Source organism: Mytilus galloprovincialis, chromosome 6 (assembly GCF_965363235.1).
Source record: "Mytilus galloprovincialis chromosome 6, xbMytGall1.hap1.1, whole genome shotgun sequence".
Taxonomy (NCBI): Eukaryota; Metazoa; Mollusca; class Bivalvia; order Mytilida; family Mytilidae; genus Mytilus; species Mytilus galloprovincialis.
Window position 1 is genome coordinate 51,860,534 of NC_134843.1, and position 27,757 is coordinate 51,888,290.

A 27,757-nucleotide genomic window follows, 5' to 3' on the forward strand; every position below is an offset into this window, starting at 1 on the left:
GTCCGTCAGAGAATGTCATGTTTCAAGTCCCGTCAGAACCGAGATCTTCAAAAACTAATTACCATAGGCTTCCAAAGTTAGACTCACCCTATTTTAATGGAGATATTCTCAAGTGGCAGACATTTTGGGATTGTTTCGAATCATCTATACACTACAACGACACATTAACGCCAATCCAAAAGTTTAATTATCTTAAAGCCCAGCTAGAGGGAAGCGCCGCGCAAACAGTAGAGGGATTCGCTTTGACTAATGGTAACTACGAAACCGCAGTCAACCTTCTCAGAGATCGATTCGGACAACCAGGCGCGTAGCTCCCTATACGCTACCACGCAGTTGCGTGCACATCGATTCGGCACCCAAAATAAAATGGCCAAATAAAAATTTATAGATTGAATGTTAAAGGAAACACCTATGTTGTCACTTTTTAAATTGATGAAATATCATTAAATAACGGCATTTGGTTTCAAAATAAAAGTGTTATTGGAGATTATGACAAAATCGGACAGTAACTTGTATCTTTTACAAGATTTTTTTGTAATACTCAGTCTAAGACACGAGTTTTTGGAGCACATTTTACAGTGTACGGTTCATCAGTTTGGAATGATATGTACCAATCGGCATTAGAATTATCAGAACCCTTCGATATCGTTGAAAATATGCCGAGGCGATGTGGTCGACAGACTACCAGAGCCAATCACCCTGCAAACACGCCAAAACAGTATTGGAAAGTCTCATTATTTTTTGCGTATGTTTAAAACAAATGTACGACCAACAATGAACGACGACAGTTACTAGCATTACTGCATATCCATCGGCATTTCAGTGTGAATATTGACAATTAAAGTAATAGAGAAGTTTGTTTCCGCCTAGACCCGAAGAGCAGATTTTGGACAATTTGAGTAAATTCTGTATCACAAATATGTGTTGTTTATGTATTACTCTATTCAGAAGATTTATTAATAGTTTTACATTCATAATTTTTTTATAAGTCCTATCTACATATAGCTCCTCTTTTAACCGTCCTATGACCGAAAACCGGAAAAGAAAAACATTTTTCTGCATAAAAGGGTCCCAAAATTTTTTCGCATCGCTCCGCTCGGCGGTAGTTGCTTGCACATTGTTTCTTTCTAGCTACGCCCCTGACAACCTAGCAAACTCATACATGGTTACATGAAAGCACTCATGAACTTACCCACACCGACAAATGATGCATTTAGCTTGGGGTCTTCGGAGACAAACTTGAATGATGTGCGCGAGGATTAAAGTCACTTGGTCAAACACCAGAGATGTATGGTTCGCTTTTGGTACCTGTAGTTTTGGACAAGTTACCGATTGACATCAGAAAGAATATTGCACGAGAACACGGAAAAGATAATTTGATATTGGATAATCTACGCAAATCTATAACTAAAGAGATTGAAATACTTGAGGCAGGACAGGAAGTCATGGAATCGGACAGATTGTACGCGACTGCATTTTTTATGGGTACGCAATCACATTCATACAAGAGCAAATTCACAGACACTCATAAGAAGAAAAATACACGTACATGTATTTTCTGTTCAGGTAAGCACTATCCGACGAAATGCTCTGAGGTAACAGACGCAAACGCTAGAAATCAAATTGTAAAACAGAAACAGTTATGCTTTAGCTGTTTTGGGTCACACCGAGTGGCCACATGTAAGTCTACAAAACGATGCAAAAAATGTGACAGAATGCATCATACAAGCATATGTAAAGGTAAAGAGGTAATTCCAGGAGCGACACCGGAGCCTACAATGCAACATTCAGCTATAGAGGTAGTTGAAACACCAAACGAGACTAGAGTAATGTATTCATCACAATAGAGTCATAACATTCTCCTGAAAACAGCAATTGCAGCAGTTATATATAACGATTAAGAAGTAGAATGTAACATATTATTTGACGAGGGAGCACAGCGTACTTTCATAACTCAGAATTTGGCTGATAAACTAGAAATTAAACCAACAGAAATAGTCAGCATTCAACAGTCTGCGTTCGGAGATTTATCTCAGAAAGTTCGTAACTTAGACACTGCAACAATACAACTACAGACCGACACAGGGGAGAAGGTGCGTATTAACACACTCATTGTTCCGGAAATTGCCGTCCCAATTAAAAACAATATTTTCCAAACTACAAGGAGCTTGCCACACTTAAGAGAACTTAAACTTGCACATTTTGTGCAAAGTACAGAACGTTTTGAAATCGACTTACTCATAGGCGCCGACCACTATTGGGACATTATCGAAGACAAAGTAATAAGGGGAAACGGACCCACCGCTGTTCAGTTAAAGATCGGATATCTATTATCAAGACCGATCAATAGAAACATCAACCAGCCGTCAACAGTTCTTGTAAACGTCATTACAGACAAAAACACAGCTATTGAAAACGAGAAAGGCTATTCCACAGAAAGGTTGCCTTGGAAACATGACCATCCAGATGATATTCCTTCAGGTATGACCGTTGCCAAAAGAAGACCAGAAAACCCATCGTAATGGCTCGTACATCAACCAATTTGAGGAAACTCTCTAAGGAAGTAACTTGCTACCTAGACCGCCTGAAAAAACACACCCTCAATTGTTGGAGTCAACAAGCCACATAGATACAGGACAGGAACTTATAACGCTTAAGAAAATTACCGCTGAGTGAAGTTACCGTGTGTGCCAGACGAAACATTCACGAATGGACTAAAAGATAAACTGTAATTGTGTTCAGTCAAGGTTAAGGAATTTGATTATTTTATTTAAGATGGACATTAATTTTAAAGGAGTAGATTCAGTAAGATCCCTTTTTGGCCCCAAAATATAGCAGTTTTAGAAAATTGTGAAAATGTAATCTTTAAGCTATATTTTGGAAAGTAAAATGCTTCTGCTACATAAATATGAGCAGTTTTTGACAATACAATGCACAAATATTGCGTTCTAGCACCATTAAGTCATGCTAAATTACTGAAATCTTCGAAATTTTAGCATTTTGGTTAATTTTTAGACGGTTTCCGTCTAAAATGAAAGTGGCCGCATTCGTGTTCATTCATAATATAGAAATATAAGTTGTATTTGATGATAATACAAAACATATATAAAGGTTGAGGATGAACACGGATGCGGCCACTTTCATTTTTGACAAAAAACATCTGAAAAGTGACGTTTTTTTGGCATATTTGATAGATTTTTTATATCTAAGCTTGAATCAGAGCGTTTTTAATGACTACACCAGTTAAAATGTTTCACATAAACTAATCGAATCAATTGAAATAGACACTTAAGTGTTTAAAAAGTGTCCAAAAACTTTAGTTAGATGAATCTGAAATTTGAGGTCAAAATCGGCCCTTACCGGACTTACTCCTTTATTTATCTATATTGTGAATTTACATTTTTAATTTTCGTTACATATTTCACTTTTGTCGGCCACCAGAAAGTCGGAAAATACGCGAAGTACAAACATTACGATATGGTAACGTTGTTACCATAACGCTATACTGTGTGACGTTATATTGTATATGCATTAGCTATCCAGTAGGACAACCGGAAGCGCCTGAGTAAGGATTTCGCCGCTCAGTGATACGGTTCACTAGACGACGTTGTCAACACGTAATGGCCGCCATTATTTGACGTTGGATTTGGCATTCCATGTTGAAAAGTTGCATTAATGACATTCTTGGATGCTTAATCTTTATGCTGAATAACACAAAAGGTAATGGTTTATACCATATATTTTAGTTAATTACTATCAAATAAGTCGGATCCAAAGAAATGATTTAAGGGAGCTACCATTTGATTTTTATGGGGGGGCTAGGATGAAAAATGTTGTCCTGCCTTTTTTTTTAGTTGTAATCTCTGTCCTGCCTTTTTATTTTTCACTCTACCCGGTCCTGCCTTTTTTTTTTTAGTTTATCCTGACTTTTTTTACATAAATTGTCATCCTGACTTTTTTTTTTTTGCAAGTGTCTCATCCTGCCTTTTTTTTTTACTCAAAACTCCTGTCCTGCCTATTTTTTTCAAATTTCATCCTAGCCCCCCCCATAAAAATCAAATGGTAGCTCCCTAAACGGCAAAAATAAAATCAAACATGAAAATTGAAATCCAATATATCATCATTTCCTTATAATATACTAGTATTGAATCAACTATATACTGGTGAATTACATTCGGATTTCGGTCTAAGGTATCCGCACTTGTCTCCGGAAATATTATACCCACACAAGTTGTCAACATCCGTTTTTAAACTTGTCAAGGTGTTCTTCACGATCTCCATGGAAAATATTCACGCTTTCACTTTTTGCTCAGATAATAGAACATTGTAAATCTCTAACTGAAAATACGGACCAAAATGAATCAAATTCGAAAGCACGTATGATCACGTTTCATGCCGATTGCAAGTTCTCGAAAAAGGGGGGTACACATGTAATTTCAATGCCCCATAAATTGCAAAATATAGGCTACTGTGGCACCACGAATTTTGATGAACGTCTCGGGTTCAACTCAAAAGTGGACCCCATAGGCGGATTAAGGGGGGGGGGGGGCAGGCTCCCCCTTTTTGGGAAAAAATTTGGTTGCTTATATAGGGAATCACTGAAGCATGACTGGAGCCCTCTTAGGTCGGTCAGTGGGCCCCCACCTATGAAAATTTCTGGATCCGCCACTAGACCCACTTATACTGTTGGATGTTTTATACCAGGTATAATATTTAATTTGGAAAAAAAATATTTGTGTCCCTGATTTCATATATATATGTTAGCGGCAATAAGTAAAATTAGGCATTGAGCTTAAATCCTAGGCAATAAGCTAACGCCTAGGCATTAAGTTATTGCCTGAAATTTTCAGGCATTAAGCTTATTGCCTGAAATATGATGATGATTATTCATCCTATTGCCGAGCATAATTTTAGGCAATAAGTAAACTCTGGAATTTATGCATATTGGGTGATTTATTCTTGATATAGAGTCGTTTTTTTTATTATATTTCTAATTTTACATTTATAGATATACATTCATTTGTCAGATCTTCAAATTTAGTAAGTTTATTTAGTAATTTTAGCAGTTGAAAAACAGAATTAACTCGTACTTTTTTCATGTTGTGGTATTACTAAGTATCAAAAAGTAATTGTATCCAATTGATAAAGGGGAGTTTGAACTGGTCAAAAGTAGACCAAATTAAGATATGATTTTTTTTTATCACATCATTTTCCATTTTTTTATTGGATAAGTAAATTGTCTTATTCAACTGTCCGCAATTTGTGATAAAAAAATGATTTTTTAACACAAATTTCTATCAAGTTTTTATATTTCTAAATTATTATTTGATGCATTTTAATATAAATAACATATTTTATTAGGTAATTTATTTCTGGTCTCTAATGCCACATCTTCTTTTTTTATATTTAGGATGACACTGGGCCCTGTACTTTTACATCGTTAAAATCGGTGATATTCGATTTTCTTCTTCTGCTCATTTTCAAACGTATGCTATTTGCAGTAATAAATAAAATAGTTGAAGTACTCATTATTTATATGAGAGATGCATGAGATTTTCCTTTAAACTTTTAAGTATGAAACCGTGACGCTTCGAAATCAGGTCCCTCAAAGCATAAAACGATTTTACCGATTATTTATTTAATTTTAACTATTTACAAATATTTTGTTCAATTCTATTTTTTTTTTACTTATTTTTGTTTCAAAGTTTAGATCTACAATTATAATATAAAAATTATTTATAACCTTTCATATAAAACTTATAATTATTTTCTAATGATTAATCGGTTTATGAATTAAAGTTGTTGGTTGAATTAATTATTAATTAACAGAATACTGTGCGATAAATGTGGTAAATATTTTCTAATAATTAATCGGTTGATGAATTAAAGTTTTTGGTTGAATTTGATACAATATTTCTTTTTTTTTTATTTGCTATTTTCTTTTACGCCAATACTAAGGACACCCCAGCTAATATAATCCTCAGATAGCTTCGATGTGCAGCATGCTAAGAAATGTCGTAAGTCGATCCTAACTATATCATATTTTCTGTCTTAAGAATATCTTATAGGACTAACCTTAGGACAGTGTCGATAAACAGGCCACAGTTATCATAATGTTAGTATGTAACAAATGTATTTTAATTTAAATGAATAAATGTCTTTTATTTACTCGCATTTACATTTTAGGCATTAAGCTTAATGCCTGCACACATTTTTCAGGATTTAAGCTTAAATCCTAGGATTTAAGACTAATGCCTAACAACATTTAGGCAATAGACTTACTGCCTAGGCGTTAGCTTATTGCCTAGGATTTAAGCTTAATGCCTAATTTTATTTATTGCCGCTAACATATATATATGTCATGTACATATGTACACCAAAATGTAAAATTCATAAAAATTAAATCTTTCATAAACATAATACAAAAGGAAAGCGATTACAGGCACAGGCTCCTCTTTCCCATACACAAAAAAAAATAGATAGCCATGCATCCTCTAAATTCATATCTCATATTTTAAAAGAAATTTACACATTGAAATTAACCACTGAATCACCCACCCATTTCAGAGCTTATACATGTACATGTATCTCATGACCAGGAAATATTACAAATTTGATATGCCTGTACAGATTCTTTATATCCCTTATGTTATATTATTCCTATAGGCTATAGTCATATATATTTATACAACTAATCATGCTACTTAGAAATGATAATCCATTGACAATATTAATTTCTTTCAAAAAATGTACTTCAACTTGATTGATATCATAATATTATCAAAATAATGGTGTTATGACAGTGGTGGTTCATGGATTCAAATTAAAACAAGGTTGTGAGTGCCCTGAAAATGTAAAAAAAAATCAGCTTGCATATATTTATGTACACTGTACACTATTATAATACATGTTTTCTTTGCCTGTAACTTTTATGTATTGAGCAGAAATTTATAATAATAGATATATATAAAATTGCGAATGGAAATGGGTTATGTGTCAAAGAAACAGCAACCAAACAAAGAGCAGACAGCAGTCTACAGCCACCAATGGGTCTTCATTGGATCAAGAAAATATGTTTTTTCTTGGTAATTTATTTGGCTAATTTGTATTCATGTGTTGATAACAACAATGCCAAATTAATTAAATTTTGCTTTGAATAATTTAGTATAATAGATTTAGTAATTGTATGTACCTTTGCTTTATATTTACAGGATGGAGAAAGATGTTCACTATGAATCAAAAATTCAAAACAGAGGACTTTTATATATCAACAAAAACAATTGCAGTACATGCACATATACATGTATTTAAGGTATGATATACATACAGCAAGAAAACAGTAATCAAATGGAATGTCAAATTATTTTGTTTAAAATAGAAAACAAGATGACTAGAATATATTAACATGATCATGATGATTAGGGTAAGAAATCCAAATGTGTCGTTTCAGGGTAACACCAGTGGGTTATTTTACAATGCGCTATGATTTCAATCTCACAAATATGGAACAAAACATGATAGACGAATATGAATTAACACTATTTTGATAATGAAATAGACTGAAAATATTTTACATTTAACAGTCAGACAAGAAAATTGCCAATGGAATAAATTTGGAATGGAAGTTAAAATTTATAGTTTATAGGTCCAAGAATCATACACAGACTTTAAGACGAAATGGTAATAGTTTAAAGATTTTATGCTACATATATTATCTATACTGTATAATTTCAAGATAGTTTCATTTGGATTTAAAACTAATTTCAAGAATGAAGGGTTCAGTACTTTAAAATTCATTAATAAAGATTTAAAACAATATAAGGGAATTAACTCTTACATGATGTGCATCATATCCATGAGAATATCAGAAGTGTTTAAATAAACTTGAACATTTTTCAGATACATGTAAGAGAATGACTTAAGCAGACCATACATGTGTATTTGGGTCAATGATGCCCATAACAATGAAATATAATATATTAAAATTATCATTTATCATTTATCATTACTTTTCAATTGAATCAACACACTTAATTTAATAACAAATTTATTTTTTTCATTTTCAGTACACTGTCAGCATGGTCAGAAGAAGAATTTTACTGGAGGATTAAAATTTTGATACCTGGAATCAGCAGTGAATATGAAAATGAAAATGAGATATATTCATGTACAGAATGGTAACCGAAGTGGCTCAATTGTTTATTAGCAGACATTTTTTTTGAACTTATGCAGGATTGAATAAATGAAACTTAAGCTGACTATGGGCTCAATGTGTAGTAAAAAGAGGATTTTGAAATATATGCAAGATTCATCAACATTAAAATGTGCACAAGTGAAATATCACCTTATTTAGTAAAAAAAAAAAGCAGATAATTGACTCAGTTGTTTTCATGAAAAAAAATTTCAAAGCAATATATCACTGTTGTATAATTAATAAGATTCCTCATTTTTGTTGAACCTGCAACTTTTGTTGCAGAAAGCTCTACAAAGAGATAGTGATCTGGCCACTATGGAAGTGGGGTTAGGTAACTACTCAAAAGACTTATATTTTAAAGGGTTGAAGACCTGGATGCTTCATCCTTGGTATATAGATGCCTCATGTTAAGAAGTTTCTCTCAGGCACATGTCCAATGTCCTTGACCTCATATTCATGGTTCAGTGACTTCTTGTAAAGAAAGTTAAGATTTTTTGTAATGTTAAATTCTCTCTCATTATAAGTAATAGGATAACTATATTTGGAATGTCATACATTTGTACCTGGCAAGGTCCTCATGCCCGTCAGACAGTTTTCACTTGTCCTCTTTTCATGGATCAGTGAACAAGGTTAAGTTTTGGTGGTCAAGTCCATATCTCAGATACAACATGTATAAGCAATAGGTCTAGGATAGTTGGTGTATTGAAGGACTGTAAGGTGTAAATGTCCAACTCGCAGGTGTCATCTGACCTTGACCTTATTTTCATGGTTCAGTGGTTATACATGTACATGTAGTTAAGTTTTTGTGTTTTGGTCTGTTTTTCTTATACTGTATACAATAGGTCTACTGTATTTGGTGTATGGAACGATTGTAAGGTGTTCATGTCTAGCTGGCAGGTGTCATCTAACCTTGACCTCATTTTGATGGTTCAGTGGTAAAAGTTAAGTTTTTGATTTTTGGCCTTTTTTTCTAATACTATATGCAATTGGTCAACTATATTTGGTGTATGGAAATATTTTATGATCTACATGTCATTCACACAGGTTTTATTTGAACTTGACCTCATTTTGACAGTTCATTGTCCAATGTTAAGTTTTTTTTTTGTTTTGGTCTGTTTTCTTAAACTATGAGCAATAGGTCAACTATATTTGTTGTATGGAAGATTTGTTTTCTGTACACGACTGCCTGTAACAGTTCATCTGACCTTTATCTCATTTTCATGGTTCATTGGTCAATGTTTAGTTTACTTGTTTAATGTTAAGTTTGTGTGACAGTTGTAATAAAGCTTTATATTTAGGACCATCAACATAATATCAATGATAAGTTAGTAAAGAAAAAGCGAGACATTTCAGCGTGTGCACTCTTGTATTGTATACTTCTGAAAAACGAATATATCATCCCTCTGGACTGAAGTGTTTCCCTTTTATTTTGCATGCGTGTAATTTAAAGAAATCTCACTTTTACCTTTTGGCTAATTCAAGTTTTACCATTCCAGAATTATTTGACTATTTTCATGGTAAATAAGACTTTTACCTTTTACCCATATGTTGTAAAACTCTATTTTCAAGAATTGAATCACAAGGATGAATTTGATCAAATAAGCTCACTTTTGGATACTTATCACATATCACATACTTAAATTGTCTATTAAATTGAAAATGGAAATGGGCAAGGTATTAAAGAGACAACCCTATCAAAGAGCAGAAAACTTGTCTGACAGAGCAGAAACAATAGTGTGCTTAGATTGATTTTTTCACTTTTGCCCTATTATTGAGATTTAGTGAAAGAATTTTAATTGTTTTATCCCTATCAATTTAGGGAGAGGGGAATCAGTATTCAACACTGCATTACTACATGTATATATCCTACCACCAGTTACAAATGTATGATATAAACAACCATGCTTTGAACATAGCCCCTGTGACTGAAAGGGGAAAAGAGATGCACAACATATAAAACATATTCCATATGGCTAGCTACATTATATCATTTAAAATACTTCATTGATTTTTTTAAAGTGGAACAGTTTTTTGTAATAAGTTATTTTACTATAGGTACTACAGTTCCCTTTCAGTTTGCCTGCTTAAGGCTTGATTACAGTTCTAATATGAAAATCAGAAGTTTGAGTATGATTGCCAATGAGACAACTCCTCACCAGATACTAAATGACTTAATATATATTATAGATCTCTGACAGCCTTCAACATTTATTATAGCAGAACCAATAACGTATAGTAAGCTACATGTATATAAAAGACCCCTAAATAACATGACACAAAACTACCTGAAAAGGAATATTCTGTGACTGTGTGCAAAAGTGAAATATGTTTAATTAAAAATAAAAGCATATGATGCAATGGATGCAGATTAATAAATAGTCAATCCAGAAAAAAATCCTACTATAGATCTCCAATGTTATAGTTTATGTGGTTTATCAAAAGAAGTTGGCAACAAACTTTTACATACTTCATTCAAATAATTTACATTAAACAAAATAACAAAAAAAAAAGATGAACATATAGGTCTACTGTTGAATGGATATAAAGGTAAAGCACCTAGGACAGACAAATACTAGTACAAACACACCAGGATTCTCTTCGAATTCCCACCACCTAGAATAGCAAATGGTCGCCCCCTTTTCCCCCTATGCATAGATACATGTATATTATTATATATATATATGTAATACTAATATAGTAGTCATAAATAATCATTTTCCTAAGGAACTGCAGATTTGAAATATGTAAAGTCATGAAGAGGTTGAACCTTCACTGCAAATCAGAAATTGAGAACCATAAGTCCTAAAAATTACGCATGCCTTTGATAAAATTAAAAGAGCAAGCCCCCTCCCCCCCCTTTTGACAAAAAAAGAAACAAAACACATAACGATAACTGTATTAATGAATGAAAGGAAAATTATGAAAGAAATCGATATGACCAAACAGATAAGTTGTTCATTTCAAAAACTCAGCGGCCGGTAACAATATGCACGAAATGAATCTTTTCTCAACTTTATTAAAGTACGATGATCTACGATGTCAACAAGTCAATCTCATGATGTTGATGCAGGCCTTAAACTGTTAGTTTACCAAGTAAAGCCTGGTTTGGTATAACGTTGATATGGTTTCAACATACTGCCTGACTTTCCTGACATTAAGATAAACAAAATTTATACAAAGTCTACAAAGAAGAAAAGATTCCAACTTTTACTGACATTTTACGTTGACATTTTCGGCGCCGGAAATTGACAACGTTTATCTATGTATTGACACAACATCGGATAGGGTCGATTCCGGCATATTCTGTTAAAAAAAATCAGTAGCACTTAAAATTTAATGATGTTTTAAAATATATTCATTTTGTTTCAATGATATTTAGTTGATAATTAATTTAGAGAGATGAATAGCTATCGTGTACTTCAGAAACAAGGGGAAAGGAGGACCACGCCCCCATAGTGGGGACATACAAAATAAAGATGACCGTTCTCCATTTCTACTCGATAGAAGTGCCTAATTTTTTTATAACATCTGTATTATGTACCAAAGATTATAAAATGCAAGTATAAAAAAAATCGAGGCGGAGATTTTTTAGAATCAGCTAATAATTATAGCAGACCAATAAACGTAATAGACAAATAGGCGAAAATGGCGCCTTCTTCAATTTCGAAAAAAAGGCTATAATTTTACAATTTATTGACACATATTGATATTTTTATAGGGGTTACATATATAAGGATTCAGCTATTCTTGATAGTTGAATGAATATTTACTTTAAAAACAGAATCTTTCCCAATTTCTAATTCTACCGGCCATGCTAGGAAAAACTTATAAAAAATTGAGACCCCTACTTTAAAATGGGTACAATTTTTTGCCCTACTTTGGACACCCATTTTCTTTACGGATTTCGATGTGAAAAACTAGCAAAATTACGATGTAAAAAATTCGAGGTAATTGAAGGATAGGCTTTTTTTTTGTACCCCTTTTTAATATCGCTATTTAATTCTATAGTGCAGAAAATCGAAATCCGAAATTCTATGTTCAGATGTGAAAAAATAAGATTTTCTTTAATTTTTTTGTTCAAACATGAAAATAATAAGTAAACTCATATATTTTTTCTTTTATAAATGTGCTTACAATCAACAGCATTTACCGCCGGTACTTTGCTGTAAACGAATGAATATTTTGTACAAAAGCGCGCCATTTTTCAGCTGACGTCGGCCGACGCAAAAAAGTCCAATTTTCGGCATAGGACTACTGAGCGCCACCGAATCACATTTTGGCCAAAAGGGCACATCCGGTTGTCCTACTGATCACGACGATTAAACGTATAGAAAAACACAACTCATGTACACGTATTTTCCGACACCACCGCCATCGAATTACCATGGTGAAGCTATAATCTAGCTACCTTTCAAATGATTTTTATTAATTGTACCATTAAATATCATATTAGTCTTAAAATTGAATGTTAATTTATATTCAAAACATTTTGTTTATACAATTTCTTTGATACCTCAAGGATGCATGTAGGTCGGGTTTTGTCAGATGTTCAGACTATTTTTTTTTCCCAACGATACGTGGAAAAAATTTGTTTGATAGCCCAATTTTCTTTTCATACTAGATTTCATTAGCTAATAAATATATCTTTTTCTGAAATTTGAAAATTTAAGCAGATTCTAGATTTTTTTTCTCGATTTGAGACCCAAATGATCAATAGCAAATTTAAGGTAAAATAACGAGTAAGTCTTTTTCGCCATTTTAAAAAATCAAATACTTTGAAAAAGGAGCTCAACATCTATTATGTTTTTTAGCTTATTTTGTTCCTTACCAACTTATGGTTTTCTGACTTATGAGTTCACTTTTAAATACTATATTGTTTAATTTCACAAATGAAAGGGGTGGTGGAGATTTCATTTATCTCAAATAAAGTAAATACATTGCAATTCTATTTTGGAGCCAAATTTGCTTGAAAATTGAAATTTTTTACTTTTATGTTATTTGAAAGTTCAATATATTATATGATTTAAAATGCAGACTACTAAAATAAAATGTTGAATCTTATTTTAGCCTTTTTTTTTTTGTTTGAATACAACCTGCACAATATTCTAAGTCATCGACGTTTATTTTGCAAACTTATTATCCTTGATTATTGTGTCTGTCTTACCTTTGAATATTCCAGATTCTAAGTCAGTACTATTGACCGTAGAACTAATGGTAAGCGTATTTCCATAGGCTGTTATCCAGATCAAGAAAACCAGCAGCATGTTACACGACGGTAACATTTTGACTATCTGGAGTTAATGCCTGTTACTCAATTCGTAAATAGATTGAACAAGGAAGAAACTAGAGTCCCGTGATTTCAAAACGACACTAAGTAGAAGTACGCTAACACTTTGAAAAGAGGAGGCACATAGAGGGTCTTAGTCGGCATCTAAACTGAATTGTCTGAAATTAGTGACGGGTTTGATAAAAGTAGTAAATAGTAAAACGTTTTTCACATATATCGAACTTGTACAGAGATATAAAAGAAGGAAGAAAGACACGCTTTTTAATAATATTGGAATCAACCATTGCAATGAAACAAATATCCTAAAACGCAATAATTGTATCAGGATGTACTAGTGTCTCGTGATTCAAAAATCACACTTGATAGAAGTGAGTATTCAATTTCGAAGGAGTTCGAGCGTAGGGTGTCTTATTTGAATGAGAATTGAAGTGTTGAGGATTGCATGACTAAGAGATAGAAAAAAATCAGATTTATTCAGTTTCATGTATTTTCATAGTGATTTTATGGTCTGAAGATAAAATAATTTGAATGTGCCTTAATATACATGTACAAATGTAGATAACACATATTACACAGTTAAACACATAAACACAAAACACAATAAGGCGTTCAAGAAAACATAAAAATCTGAAACTAAAAAGAGGTTTTATTAAGATTCATCATTTAGTTGAAATCGAACAGTCAAAACGAATCTTAAATCAGTTAAACGAAAGTAACATTGTTAAGATTTATGAGTGAGTATATGACGCATATGCATACAACCCTTTCAATTGGTGTTAAAAGATATAAGGAGTTTGAATATATAATTTGTCGGTTATTTTGTTCTAATAACAACATAACATTAACAAGCGACTGTGAAGTTTTTGAAGGAAAAATCTGCTTTATTCGTTACTTAGTCAAAAGGATACATTGAGTTGATGCACGGATGTGTTCGATACATTTAACTTCATTGAAACATTTTCTAGAAAATGACATTTTAGATAAATAAAATGAATGAAAACTACGGTTCCTTATTTGTGCACTGTGATTAAAAATCAGTATGTATCATTACTTTCATTTGTTTACAACTCTGTCTCGTATTGTTCTGGTCGTACTATTGCAACTATTCAATTTCATGACTGTATCATGTGTTTGTTTCCATCAGTTTACCATAGTACTATCACATAGTTAGGCTTAAATTAATGGTAAACCCTAGCTTTTAGTGTTTAAATGTCTAACCTTGCCGTTTTAATTTATTGACACAACTGCACGACTCGATTCTCAATTAACAGTGGTAAGATAATCGTTGCAAAGAATCCTGCTAAAACTTTTGTGAAAGACGGTTTTAACTTTGCAGTGTTGTGAGAGTTTATGTTCTATGTTGAAGGCAATTGTAGGGATCTGCAATACAAGTACCGTTCAATTTAGTTTAGTTATATGTCTTGTATTTCTGTCTCTGACCTATGTTTTCTGTATTTGGCATGTGTAGTGCGTCATGGCATAAGACATTGTTACGTGTTCCATGATGAACGTTCGTGCAGGACTAGTACTGCTGTGTGTATTTTAGACATGGAACTCTTGACCAGAGTATGGCCTGTTGACTCTTGATCTATGTACGTTTGGTGTGTCATCATGATACAGTGTGTTCCTTGGTATATAGCTTGACCTCAAAACATAATTTTCAATTGACCTTGCTTCTGAATATGTGGCATGTAGATGTATTGTCATAAGATGATGAGTCTAGTGGCACGAGAAATTGCATGTGAGCTTGACCTTTGCCCTCAATGTACAGCTTGTATAAAAAAAATTAATTAAATGGAGAATTGTCTGATTGGCACTCATACCACATCTTCTTATATCTATATTAGATATATAGATATATCTATACTAGATGTATCAATTCCTTTCTCCTAAAAGTTGCCATCCTAAACACTGTTCCCGTGGTATTCCATTCAGCCAGGCATTGCGAATCAAGAGAATATGCTCTACTGAAAATACGAAAAATGCTAGACTTGGACAACTTCGTAGACATCTAGTTGTTCGTGGATACAATAACAACATCATTGATAGCGCTTTCGAAAGAGCAAACATAACTAGTCGCCAAGAACTTCTTGAGTACAAAGATAAGAATAAAGCAGCTAACAGAACACCCCTTGTACTCACTTACCATCCTGATTTTAAAAATGTGTCATCCATTGTTCAGAAGCATTGGAAAATTATAGAAAATGATTTAAATCTAAAAAAAAGTATTTTCATCACCACCAGACATGGCCTTCAGAAGACCTAAAAACATCCGTGACAAATTAGTGACATCTGTATCAGCAAAGCAGTCTACTCCATCGCCCGGTTGCTACAAACAATATGGTCGAAGGAATTGTTTGTGTTGTAAAGCTGCCAAAACAAGCAGTTCTTTCATCAGCTCCAATACTAAACAAAATTATACAATCTACTTTAATTCTAACTGTAAAACGGAGAACTCAATTTATATATTAACATGTGAAACTTGTGGCATTCAATATGTGGGAGAAACAATGGACACATTTAATATTCGGCTCAATAACCATCGTTCATCGCACAAAACCAACAAAAACTGTCCTCTCACAAAACATCTTCGTTTAACGAAACATCCTTTTGATAATGTTACTTTCCAAATTATAGAAGTCAACACCGAGTGGGACACCACGGCGAGAAGGAGAAGAGAAAACTTTTGGATCCACAAACCCCACACTTTAGAACCTGATAGTCTTAACGAAAAAGACGAGAAAAGATACAGGAAAGACAATTTAAAACAAAGCATCATCCTTTTTATCCCGTAATATTGGTCAATGGACGTTGCTTACTTCAACTACCAATTATGTATTTTCAAGGCAGCTCAATCCAAGTGCAACATATACATTGAGCTGCAAAATGTTCTTATTGTCAAGGCAGTTAAATTCAAGTGCAACATAGACATTGAGCTGCAAAATTTTCTTATTTTCAAGACAGCTAAGTCCAACATATACGTTGAGCTGCAAAAATTTCTAACATCTTCTTCCGATTTCACCTGGATAGATGAACGCTTGATAAAGCTAGTTGGTCTAGCGAAATATTCCGTTTATTTTCATAATTTTGTATTTACATCCTAATAGTGTGTTAAAATTACATTGTTAGGCAATCTATATTAGATGTATAGATATATTTGTTAGTTTTTTGTACCACGATGACCCTTTCCTCAAAATGTGCTTTGTGTTTTTTTTGACAAGGAACTCTTGACCAGACTATGACTTTTTAACTCTTGACCTATGCATATTTGGTGTGTCTCTTGGTATGATTTCCTTGCGTCAAGTCAGGAGTCTCTGGTTTTTGTTAGTCTTGTATGTTTTTAATTGTAAGTTTATTTCTATGTTTTGGAGTTTGAACTAGTAAACATTTTGTTTAGGGGCCATCTGAAGCCCGCCTGTGGGCGAGTGATTTTCTCGTTTTGTTAAAGACCCATTGGTGACCTTCGATTTCATTCTGCTCTTTTGACATGTTCCTGTGACTTTTACATATTTCACATTTCCATTCTCAATTTTTGAGAATGTTTGGTTCAAATTAAAACTAAATCCTTTAATTTCTGTGAAAGAGAAAACATTTACTGCTTCAGTAGGACCACGTGCTGCAAGTTTTGATAGATAAAGCAAACTGTTTCAATCAGTTTACCTTAAATTTCATTTCATGGCCATTGTAGACATGGATAGTCTGTTTTTACATCTTAAAAATTCACACAGAAGGTATACGCATATCAATAAACTGAACTCAGTGCAAAGAACCTTTAAAGTACACTTAGACAGAGAGCTCAATCTAGTGAAACACTTTGTTATGCTGGTCAAATGTAACTTGAATTATCACTGTTTGTTACCAAATTGCACCCAGATCCTGAAAAAAAATGCAAGTTAATTCTAATAGAATTAGAATTCAATTGAAGTAAATACGCTTATTACTGAAATGAATGTAGAATATGTCTATTTGCCACAGATGCCCCTGCTTGTGAACAAAAAAATGAGTAAACTTCCACATGTAGATGCAGGATTCACGTTATTTTGACCGTTTTGTGACCATAAGCATTGAGTATAAGTTTCAAAACATTTGATTGAGGCAAACTAAAGTTAAAGAACGGACACAATAGATTTAGTATTTTTTCTATCTTCAGGTTCCGTGTTGACATTTGTATCATTGGTACTCGTACCACATCTTCTTACATCTATTTAACTCATAAACAATGACGCCACCCAATATCGAACTTATTAGATCTGTGTTATGGGGTAATAAGCATTGCGTGTAAGGTTTATAACATTTGATTGAGTCAAACTTATTTAAGAGAACGGAAACGAAAAATTCAGCATTTTTTTATTTTTAAAGGGACATGATAACTCATGAACGCTACCAAATTTAAAATTTGATTTTGTGTTATGTGGAAATAAGGTTAAGGGGATGGTGGGAATCCCGCTAACATGTTCAACCCCGCCTTTTTCGGTATGTATGTGCGTGTCGCAAGTCAGGAGACTGTAATTCAGTGGTTTTCGTTTGTTTATGTGTTACATATTGTTTTCTGTTCATTTTTTGTACATAAACTTGTCCGTTTCTTTTCTCGTTTGAATATTGTTTTACATTGTCATTTACGTGCCTTTTATAGCTGACTATGCGGTATGGACTTTGCTCATTGTTGAAGGCCGTATATGACCTATTGTTGTTAATTTCTGTGTAGTCTGGTCTCTTGTGGAGAGTTCTCATTGGCACTCATGCAACATTATGTGGAGGGTGGGGATCCCGATAACATGTTTAACCCCGCCTTATTCTGTATGTATGTACCTGTCCCAAGTCAGGAGCCTGTAATTCAGTGATTGCCTTTTGTTTATTTGTGTTACATATTTGTTTTCCGTTCATTTTTTGCACATAAATTGGGCCGTTAATTTTCTCGTTTGAACTGTTTTACATTGTCATGTCGGTGCCTTTTACACATGTAGCTGACTATGCGGAATGGATTTTGCTCATTGTTGAAGGCCGTATGGTGACATATAGTTGTTAATTTCTGTGTCATTTTGTCTCTTGTGGAGAGTTTTCATGGGCACTCATGTCACATATTCTTTTTTATATTGTGTATAAGTTTTGTAGTATTTGGTTGAGGCAAACTAAAGTCAGGAAAACGGAACCCATTTTTGGACGTTCGGGACGGACAGACTATAGGGTAACACTTTATGCCCCTCCACTATGGCGCAAACACAGAAGTTCTGACTATTGTGCTGGTGATACTTATCACACTAGCACTGTCATTAACTCACACACACACACACACACAGACACAAATTTATTATAAAAACATTCAATCTTAATTTTGATTTCTTTATTTTGGGCAGAATAATTAAAGATCATTATATGCACGCCCTTCACAAGGAGTATCAAATTTGACAAATTTATTGTACATATACATTTTTGTAATATTTTATAGCTTATTTTTCAACTAATTAAAGCTTACCAACTTAAATTGACCATCACTTTCTTTTTATATGTCTTTTAACATTCTGTTTTATACAAAACGATTTGTTACATATACTTAACACGTATTTCTATCAAATATGACATTATTACAAAGCCAATTAATTAAAATTCAGTCGTACTTGAAAACAAATGTGCAATCAAATATATATGCAAGTCGTCAACTGGTCAAGTGGCTAGATACACATATCATTGGCCAATTGAACGACATGTCCTAATTGGGTTGTTTTAAAACGTCTATAATTATTAACGGAAATAAGGAATGAGTAAAGAAAAATAAATTAAAACAGAACGACTGAATTAAATAAAAAGATGTTCGATATACTTTATATTTCGGTTTATTTTTAAAATCTATACAATGCTTTATTTTTATCTAGCTTCCTAATCAAAATAATTAAGATGAGAAGATAAATACCTTACAGCTTCCTTTACCGTCTATGCTGAAATGTTTAATGTTATAAAACAATTTTAGCGTCTTTGACCTACTTTAACTTTTTATTCGGATACTCGTGGTAATCTTCTCCAAGTTCAACGGGAACATTCGAATGATCTAGAATAGAACCCAGATGGAACCAAGAAGTTGGGTTGCAAAAACCAAAAAACCCGGATGTTGAATTAGTTACCATGGTTTCGAACCAAAGAACCCGGATAGAACCAAGGTTCAGAACAAAAAAAACAACAGATAGAACCAAGGTTTAGAACCAAAGTGCCCGGATGTAACCTAATTGCATTCAGAATTCTCATGACTTTTTATACCTTCAACGTATTTTCCAAATCATTTATTTATTTAGTATATTTATATATAATTTATAACATAAGCATTTGCAAAAGTTAACTAAATAAGTGAATAGAATATGAATTGGATCCTGGTGTACGCTTCTGGACAAGTCTTTTTGGCAGTCCTTGATACCAAAGATCTACCCATGAATCTATTACGCCTGCTGAAGAATATACGGAGCAATCTTTTGTCATTGGAGGAAGCTGGTAAGTAAAAATATGCATGGCATTAAGATTTGATGTACTACATATTTCAGCACAGTTATAGTTATGCGTGCATGTATTGCAATATTGGGACTTTGTATTCACTCGATCGATAATGATACTTGCTTCGGTTGTGTTGATTTGCGTCTTTGTTTGAATGACACTTGACACCACAATATTTCTACCGTACGTTCTATATTTACGATAACCGTCACATACATTGTTATTATGATTTGCATCTCCACTTATTGGTTTGTACACAATAACAAACCAGTCTCGCCAGTAGAACTTTTGGACAAGAAAATCATAAAGTTTCTTTGAAAAGTGTTCATTTGTCAACGAACTAGTAGGATTCGCCTTAGCAAAATTCAATATATCCTTCTCTGCCTGTTCGTGGTATTTATTTTTTATTGTTTCGTCAAATTTCATCATCCTTGCGGTTACATTATGTAATCGTTGCTTCCATATATTTTCTTGGTATAAATAACTTGCTTTTGGATATTTTATTGACCTATAAGCAAGTTCGTTTGTTACACTGAGTACTAGTAACTTAAAAAGATCTGTCATAAAAGTTTGTGTTAATGGACGATTATGTTCAAAAGTAGTCATTTGCAACTTGTAGAATATCATCTGAAAAACCCACATCAGATCCCATTATTCCATGATACAGGTTTAATGCACATACCCAGCAATTACTTTCCCATGCATGGATGAAAAAGTCTTTCTCACTTTCTTTCGATACTATTGGACTCTGATATATGCTTTTTAAATATATAGAATCGGATTTGATGTTTCGCTCCAAATCCCCAAATTGGAGTTTTAGTCTTGACCAGTCAATTTGTTTTTGTATTGCAGATAACTGAATATCAACGGCATCAAAACGTTTATCCATTTGTGTATAAAGTCTCTTTATTGCTAAAAGTTCCTGCGATTCGTTTGTGCCGAGGAATGAAAGAATGAATCCAACAAACTTGAGAGTACCTGATATAAAGCCAATAGCTGCTGACGCGGCTCCAGTCATAAATGTAGGAAATAAATATAGTTGTGTTGAAGTTATCAACGAATCGGCAAAACTCAAACCGGATTTTATTTCTTTCAGTTCATTATCACTTATAGCTACGGATAAATGAGAAATCAAACCAAAAACTAGAAAGCACAGGTACAGTTTACCATGTTTACAGCAAACGTTCATGTTTGTCCTGTAAAAGAGATCTGTGAATTTATATTAATAGTTTTCAAAGGATACCAAGATTATAATTTAGTACGCCAGACGCGCGTTTCGTCTATAAGACTCATCAGTATCATATCAATTTTATATTTGTCCACATGTCATTTAGTAAGGACTTTTTTTGTTTCTGCATGTTCTGTTTTTGATAATAATTGACTGCGATTCAAATAAGACTACATTGTATAATACTCATTATATTGAAGGGGCACTATTTGTCAAACTCATGCGCATTGATTTGCCTTTAACTCTCATATTTGATTTATAAAAATGTAAAACATTTATCTAAATTATAAATACATTGTAGTCTAGAATATACAATTCACAGACATCGATGAAATGTAGCTTTGTTTCGTGTTTAATTTTAGTCTAATTAACAATCGAGTTGAACTTCAAAGACCTCCGACGGACATATAAGTGATACATGTATAAACATAAATACATATGAATAGATATAAATAGATACTGAACTCGTACAATGGAATATTTTTCTAGGTCTGTTTGATTGTAGTTAATTATCAAAGGTAGTTAATATCATAGATTGAAAATATATGTTGATCATTGTTTTTACCTGTAAACGATTATTTTTTGTGGATCGAACTAGTCAGTTAAATGATTTATCTTTGTTTCACTTTCAATGTTGACATTATTTTCCTTTAAATAACTGAACATGGGCATTCCATGCTTTATTCATCTCTAGCTAAGTGGTTATTTTTAAGTTCAAATGAATACAGATTTATTGAGGTCGAATTATTTAATTGCAAGTGAAAAATTCTATCATCTTTAGATATCAATTTTTCTTACTTTATTTTGACAAAATTGAATCATTGAAAGCTAAAATCGAATGATTATTTCACCATTTTATTTTTATTAATAATTAAACAATAAAAAAAAATCTATATTCTATGTCTATACCCATTGAATTACCGATACAATTGAACTTCGCGACCATTCAATTCAAATATTTAGAAGTCTAAAGAATATGTTATTTTAAAATGAATGCTATTTTTATCACTTTTACAACTCTTTCCAAATTTACATTAAATCCTAAAACATAGCAAATTGATCACAGTGGATTAAAATTATTCGTTGAAAACCAATTATTGTGGTTTTCGTCAATATAGTTGAACCAAGATTTCAAACGTTCAACGAATTACAAATTTTCTATTAGGTAGTATGCAAACTTTGGTAAAACCAAGCAATCACATAACCATTAAAAGACAGATTTTCCGCAATCCACGAAAATTGGTATCCACGAAAAGAAATGAATCCACAGTAAAAAGTTTATGATAGGAATGGCTATTCCCACTTTGATAATTGACGAAGCTATATTTGTTGTTCACTATCATTTCAACTGTATTTGTTTATTTTTTTAATTTACGGAAATACGGAAATTTATCCTGTTGAACTTACTTTAAATAAAGCTAATACTAACAATGACCACTGCCCTTTTCTCGATCTTGATATCTATGTCACGAATGGAAAGCTGAATACTAAAATTTATGATAAAAGGGATGATTTTTCATTTCCTATCGTTAATTATCCGTTTTTAGATGGTGACGTTCCCTTGTCACCATCTTACGGTGTTTATATATCTCAACTTGTACGATTCGCTCGTGTATGTAACAATGTTTTAGATTTTAACGAGAGAAATTTATGTATTACTGAAAAATTATTACACCAGGGTTTTCGATATCACAAACTAGTCAAAACATTTACTAAATTTTATCATCGGTATAAAGACATCATTCGTAAATATAGCTCAATATGCAGACTTCTAATACGTTCAGGTATTTCACATCCAATTTTTTATGGTAATATTCTTTATAAAGCCCAAAGGTGTCAGTATTCACTTCAGAAACTTACAAAACCTTTGAATAGACTTATTAAGAAGGGATATAATTACGATACTGTTGTCAAGTCATTAAAGATTGCATATTTTGGCGTTAATATTGAGTCACTGATAAGGTCTTTGCATCGGAACTAAACACATTTATTCTAAAAACAGTTTTTGGCATGACACGGGTTATGTTCTTCTCATATATGTTATGATGGTATGATACTAAACCCCTAACAGGAAAGATTGTGCCTGATGTTCATATGATGAAATCATAATCTTTCAGTCAGTTTAATTGAAGTCTGGAGCTGGCATGTCAGTTAACTGCTAGTAGTCTGTTGTTATTTATGTATTATTGTCATTTTGTTTATTTTCTTTGGTTACATCTTCTGACATCAGACTCGGATTTCTCTTGAACTGAATTTTAATGTGCGTATTGTTATGCGTTTACTTTACTACATTGGTTAGAGGTAAAGGGGGAGGGTTGAGATCTCACAAACATGTTTAACCCCGCCGCATTTTTGCGCCTGTCCCAAGTCAGGAGCCTCTGGCCTTTGTTAGTCTTGTATTATTTTAATTCTAGTTTCTTGTGTACAATTTGGAAATTAGTATGGCGTTCATTATCACTGGACTAGTATATATTTGTTGAGGGGCCAGCTGAAGGACGCCTCCGGGTGCGGGAATTTCTCGCTACATTGAAGACCTGTTGGTGACCCTCTGCTGTTGTTTTTTATTTGGTCGGGTTGTTGTCTCTTTGACACATTCCCCATTTCCATTTTCAATTTTATTAATAACAATTAGGCTTGTATATGTAGCTGATGATCTAATTCAGTTTATGGTTGGATTCGTGTTGCTTAGTTATTAGTTTTCTATGTTATGTCTTATGTACAACTAGATATCATTGAGATGGGAGCCATCTCTGTGGGCCCCGCTGTGAATAATGTGCATTAAAAAATTGTATCTTTACCATAGGACATGGGTTTGTCAACTGACCTTTGACCTATGAAGTTGTAAATAAATTATGACACACCCTTTGGTGTTGGTTTATAAACATGTCAAGTATAAACTTTGAAATGATAAAGGTTCTCAAGATATAGAGCGGACACGATCTTTACCATAGGACATGGGGTTGTCAACTGAAACCAAAGTTTTTGACCTTGACCTTTGACCTAGGAAGTTGCACATAAATTATGACACACCCTTTGGTGTTGGTTTATATACATGTCAAGTATAAACTTTGAAATGATAACGGTTCTCAAGATATAGAGCGGACACAATCTTTACCATAGGACATGGGGTTGTCAATTGAAACCAAAGTTTTTGACCTTGAACTTTCCCCTAGGCAGTCGTTCATAAATTATGACACACCCTCTGGTGTTGGTTCATATACATGTCAAGTATAAACTTTGAAATGATAACGGTTCTCAAGATATAGAGCGGACACAATCTTTACCATAGGACATGGGGTTGTCAACTGAAACCAAAGTTTTTGACCTTGAACTTTGCCCTAGGCAGTCGTTCATAAATTATGACACACCCTCTGGTGTTGGTTCATATACATGTCAAGTATAAACTTTGAAATCATAACGGTTCTCAAGATATAGAGCGGACACGATCTTCACCACAGGACACAGGGTTGTCAACTGAAACCAAAGTTTTTTTACCTTGACCTTTGACCTAGGAAGTTGTACATACATCATGACACGCCCTCTGGTGGTGGTTAATAAACATGTAAAGTATAAACTTTGAAATCATAACGGTTCTCAAGATATAGAGCGGACACGATCTTCACCACAGGACACAGGGTTGTCAACTGAAACCAAAGTTTTTTTACCTTGACCTTTGACCTAGGAAGTTGTACATACATCATGACACGCCCTCTGGTGGTGGTTAATAAACATGTAAAGTATAAAGTATGAAATCATAATGGTTCTCTAGATATGGAGCGGACACAAAGTGTTACGGACGGACGGACGGACAGACGGACGGACGGACGGACGGACGGACAGTCTGATCACTATAGGGGACCGCCTTTGGCGGGACCCTAATTATTTGTTTGTTTGTCTTTTTATTTTAGCCATGGCATTGTCAGTTTATTTCCAATCTATGAGTTTAACTATCAATCTGGTATCTTTCGTCCTTCTTTCACAGATATACCCATATTATGCCTGTATTAATTTATTGATTATGTTTAAATGTTTTTTACACCATTTAAAAATCTGAACTAAGAAAAGCATCTCAGCAATGAAGTTTACTCTACACTTTATTTGCGTTATCGATCTTACCTTTGGTTGAGCCTGTAAATATATAATGAACTAGAGAACATGTTTGTATTTATATCAACATAGCCGTCTTATATAATTATCTTTTCTAGACGAACACATCATGCACATGCCACCAAACGTGACACTTTGAAAGTTTCTCATTGCACACTTAGTTGTATGGTGTTTTCCCTCAGACAAACGAAAGATAACATTAAGGAAATGATTACTTGACAGACGAGTTCAAACTTTGTAACCATTATATTATGCGCAGCAAGTATACTGCAATCATGTATAATTAATTAAGGAAGAATAATATGACAAGATTAAATACCAATTGTTTTCCATCATTGCATTTCAAAATGATTGACTAGAAGTCACTTCCGGATTACTGAAAGTAACTACTAGCTTTAAAATAAAGGTTTCTTTAGACTGATGCGAATACTTTTTACGGTTTTTATAATACCTTAGTATGTTATTTTTCTGTATAAAATAGACAGAAATGTTAATGCTATTCCACTCCACAGACCATTTGCCAGTCATCAGTTTCAGAGACTATAACCCCGGTAAATAGTTTTATCAACATGTTTTTCGGATTTTTTTTGTAGTAATCTTTCATTCGAAGACACTGACGTCATGGACTAATATGCTTTGATTTGAGCGCTTGGCAATGCGTTAAACTCTGATATCATGAATATGATATGTATATGTCTGTCGTCGTAATTTAGATTAACAATTATGTACCAGTCGCAAATGATTTCAATTATTAAGATTGGTAAAAGTAGCCAAAACATTCATCTTGTGCCTTGTTAAATATTCAATTTTCTTTCAAAATGATATATGTAAATTTTTAGAAAGATGTTTTGTTTCGATACAATAAAACACTTAATAAATAGTTCTGAGTGTAATGCAAGTGTGTCATCCCTTTGATACTCACTATTGCAATCGGCTTCGCGTCGAGAAATAGTTGGAATCTATGTTGGCCGGTTAAGACAATTTCGAGTTTTCGCCTTTCACATTATGTAGGGCGAAAACGCGAAAACGCGAAATCGCGAAGTCGAAAACGCGAAATCGATTTCGCGTTTTCGACTTCGTATTTTCGCGTTTTTGCCTTTTCGACTTCGCGAATTCGCGATTTCGCTTTTTCGCCTTTTTGCGATTTCGCCTTTGCGAGTTTTTACGATATACATATTATTATTACATAACATTTTAAATATAATTGAAATGTCAAAATATGATTTCAAGCAAATTGTATACTCAAAGGCATTTTATACAAATGCATCTGTTTTTTAAATTTGTTCAGTAATCATGGTAATAGTAATAATAATAAATATAATAATAATTATAATTAATAGAGTAACTCATTTGGATTAAACCAATATTAAATAAGGCTCCCTATGTTTAAGTCATTTAAATGATTGTCATATAAATTTCATATCTGTGGTTTACATTAAATATTTTCATAAATAAGACAATTCCTTTAATATATTCTTTGTTTCAAATACTCTAACAAGTCATTATATTTTTATAAGTGTCAAATTTATAAGTTAAGGTTTTTGTTGTTGAAATTATATTTTGTTTATATACATCTACTGTTTACATGTGTATATTAGTAGATTAATTATGTTACAGTCATGTAGTTGATATTATATATAGGGAGCCTTATTTAAAATTGGTTTAATCCAAATGAGTTACTCTATTAATTATAATTATTATTATTACTATTACTGAACAAATTTAAAAAACAGATGCATTTGTATAAAATGCCTTTGAGTATACAATTTGCTTGAAATCATATGTTTGACATTTCAAAATATATTTGTTAATTGACCAGATTCAGTTTCTCTATTTGTTTTGTTAATCTGGTTCTGACATAGGAGGATATTTGTTATTGTCTACCGCATTCAACAGTATATCCCTTGTCCCTTGGTGTCAGAGATGGGTCCAATTACTTTCAATGTAATTGATTAAATTACAATTACTTTGTCATTTGTACGATTAAATTAAATTAATGATTACATCATTTCTGGAAGTCTCTGATTAAATTAATGATTACATTGGCAAAGTAATTATGATTACATCTGATTACAATGAACTAAAAAAATGTTAATGATGTGAATGAATTAACGTTAAACATGTTAAATATAACTATAGCACTTTTTAGAAATGATTCTGTTTTATATATAATAAAATGATAACTTCAAACTTCATTTATTTAATAAACCACCAAAAGTTCACTGCATACATACATGAACATTGTGTTACACTTTATCATCATTGATCTCTGAATTATTTTGACTTCAATTGAATATGACTTTATAAAGAGTTGTCTTCTGACCTCTTCCAAATTATATATGTATTTCAAGGTTCAGTTTGTGGAAGTTAAAATATGGATGAAATATAGTTACCAGATAAAAACTATGTAAAATTTTAATAGAATTGTTTAAACAGATTGTAAACAAAATACATGTACTATACA

At 32.8% G+C, this 27,757-nt stretch overlaps 1 protein-coding gene, 1 long non-coding RNA gene and 1 pseudogene across 4 annotated transcripts in view; 1 reads left to right on the top strand and 2 right to left on the bottom strand.

Moving 5' to 3' along the window:
* The window catches only part of LOC143079839 (uncharacterized), a 33,203-nt gene extending 19,729 nt beyond the window's left edge, over positions 1-13,474 (bottom strand). Inside the window, exon 1 of the mRNA XM_076255468.1 lies at positions 13,359-13,474. Coding sequence (XP_076111583.1) covers positions 13,359-13,458 — 100 coding nt within the window. The 5' untranslated portion in view covers positions 13,459-13,474. The remainder of the gene's footprint in view (positions 1-13,358) is intronic.
* On the top strand, positions 3,543-8,338 carry LOC143079832 (uncharacterized). 3 transcript variants are annotated; one of them, XR_012979497.1, is made up of 3 exons: positions 3,543-3,720; positions 7,212-7,312; positions 8,067-8,338. It is a non-coding gene; the product is annotated as an uncharacterized LOC143079832 (long non-coding RNA). The 3 variants fall into 3 exon arrangements; XR_012979496.1 differs by lacking the exon at positions 3,543-3,720 and adding an exon at positions 4,209-4,377; XR_012979498.1 differs by lacking the exon at positions 3,543-3,720 and adding an exon at positions 4,446-4,704.
* Positions 13,475-19,762: 6,288 nt separating the features above from the next.
* LOC143078182 (uncharacterized) lies at positions 19,763-22,153 on the bottom strand (annotated as a pseudogene).
* Between the last annotated feature and the right edge of the window lie 5,604 nt (positions 22,154-27,757).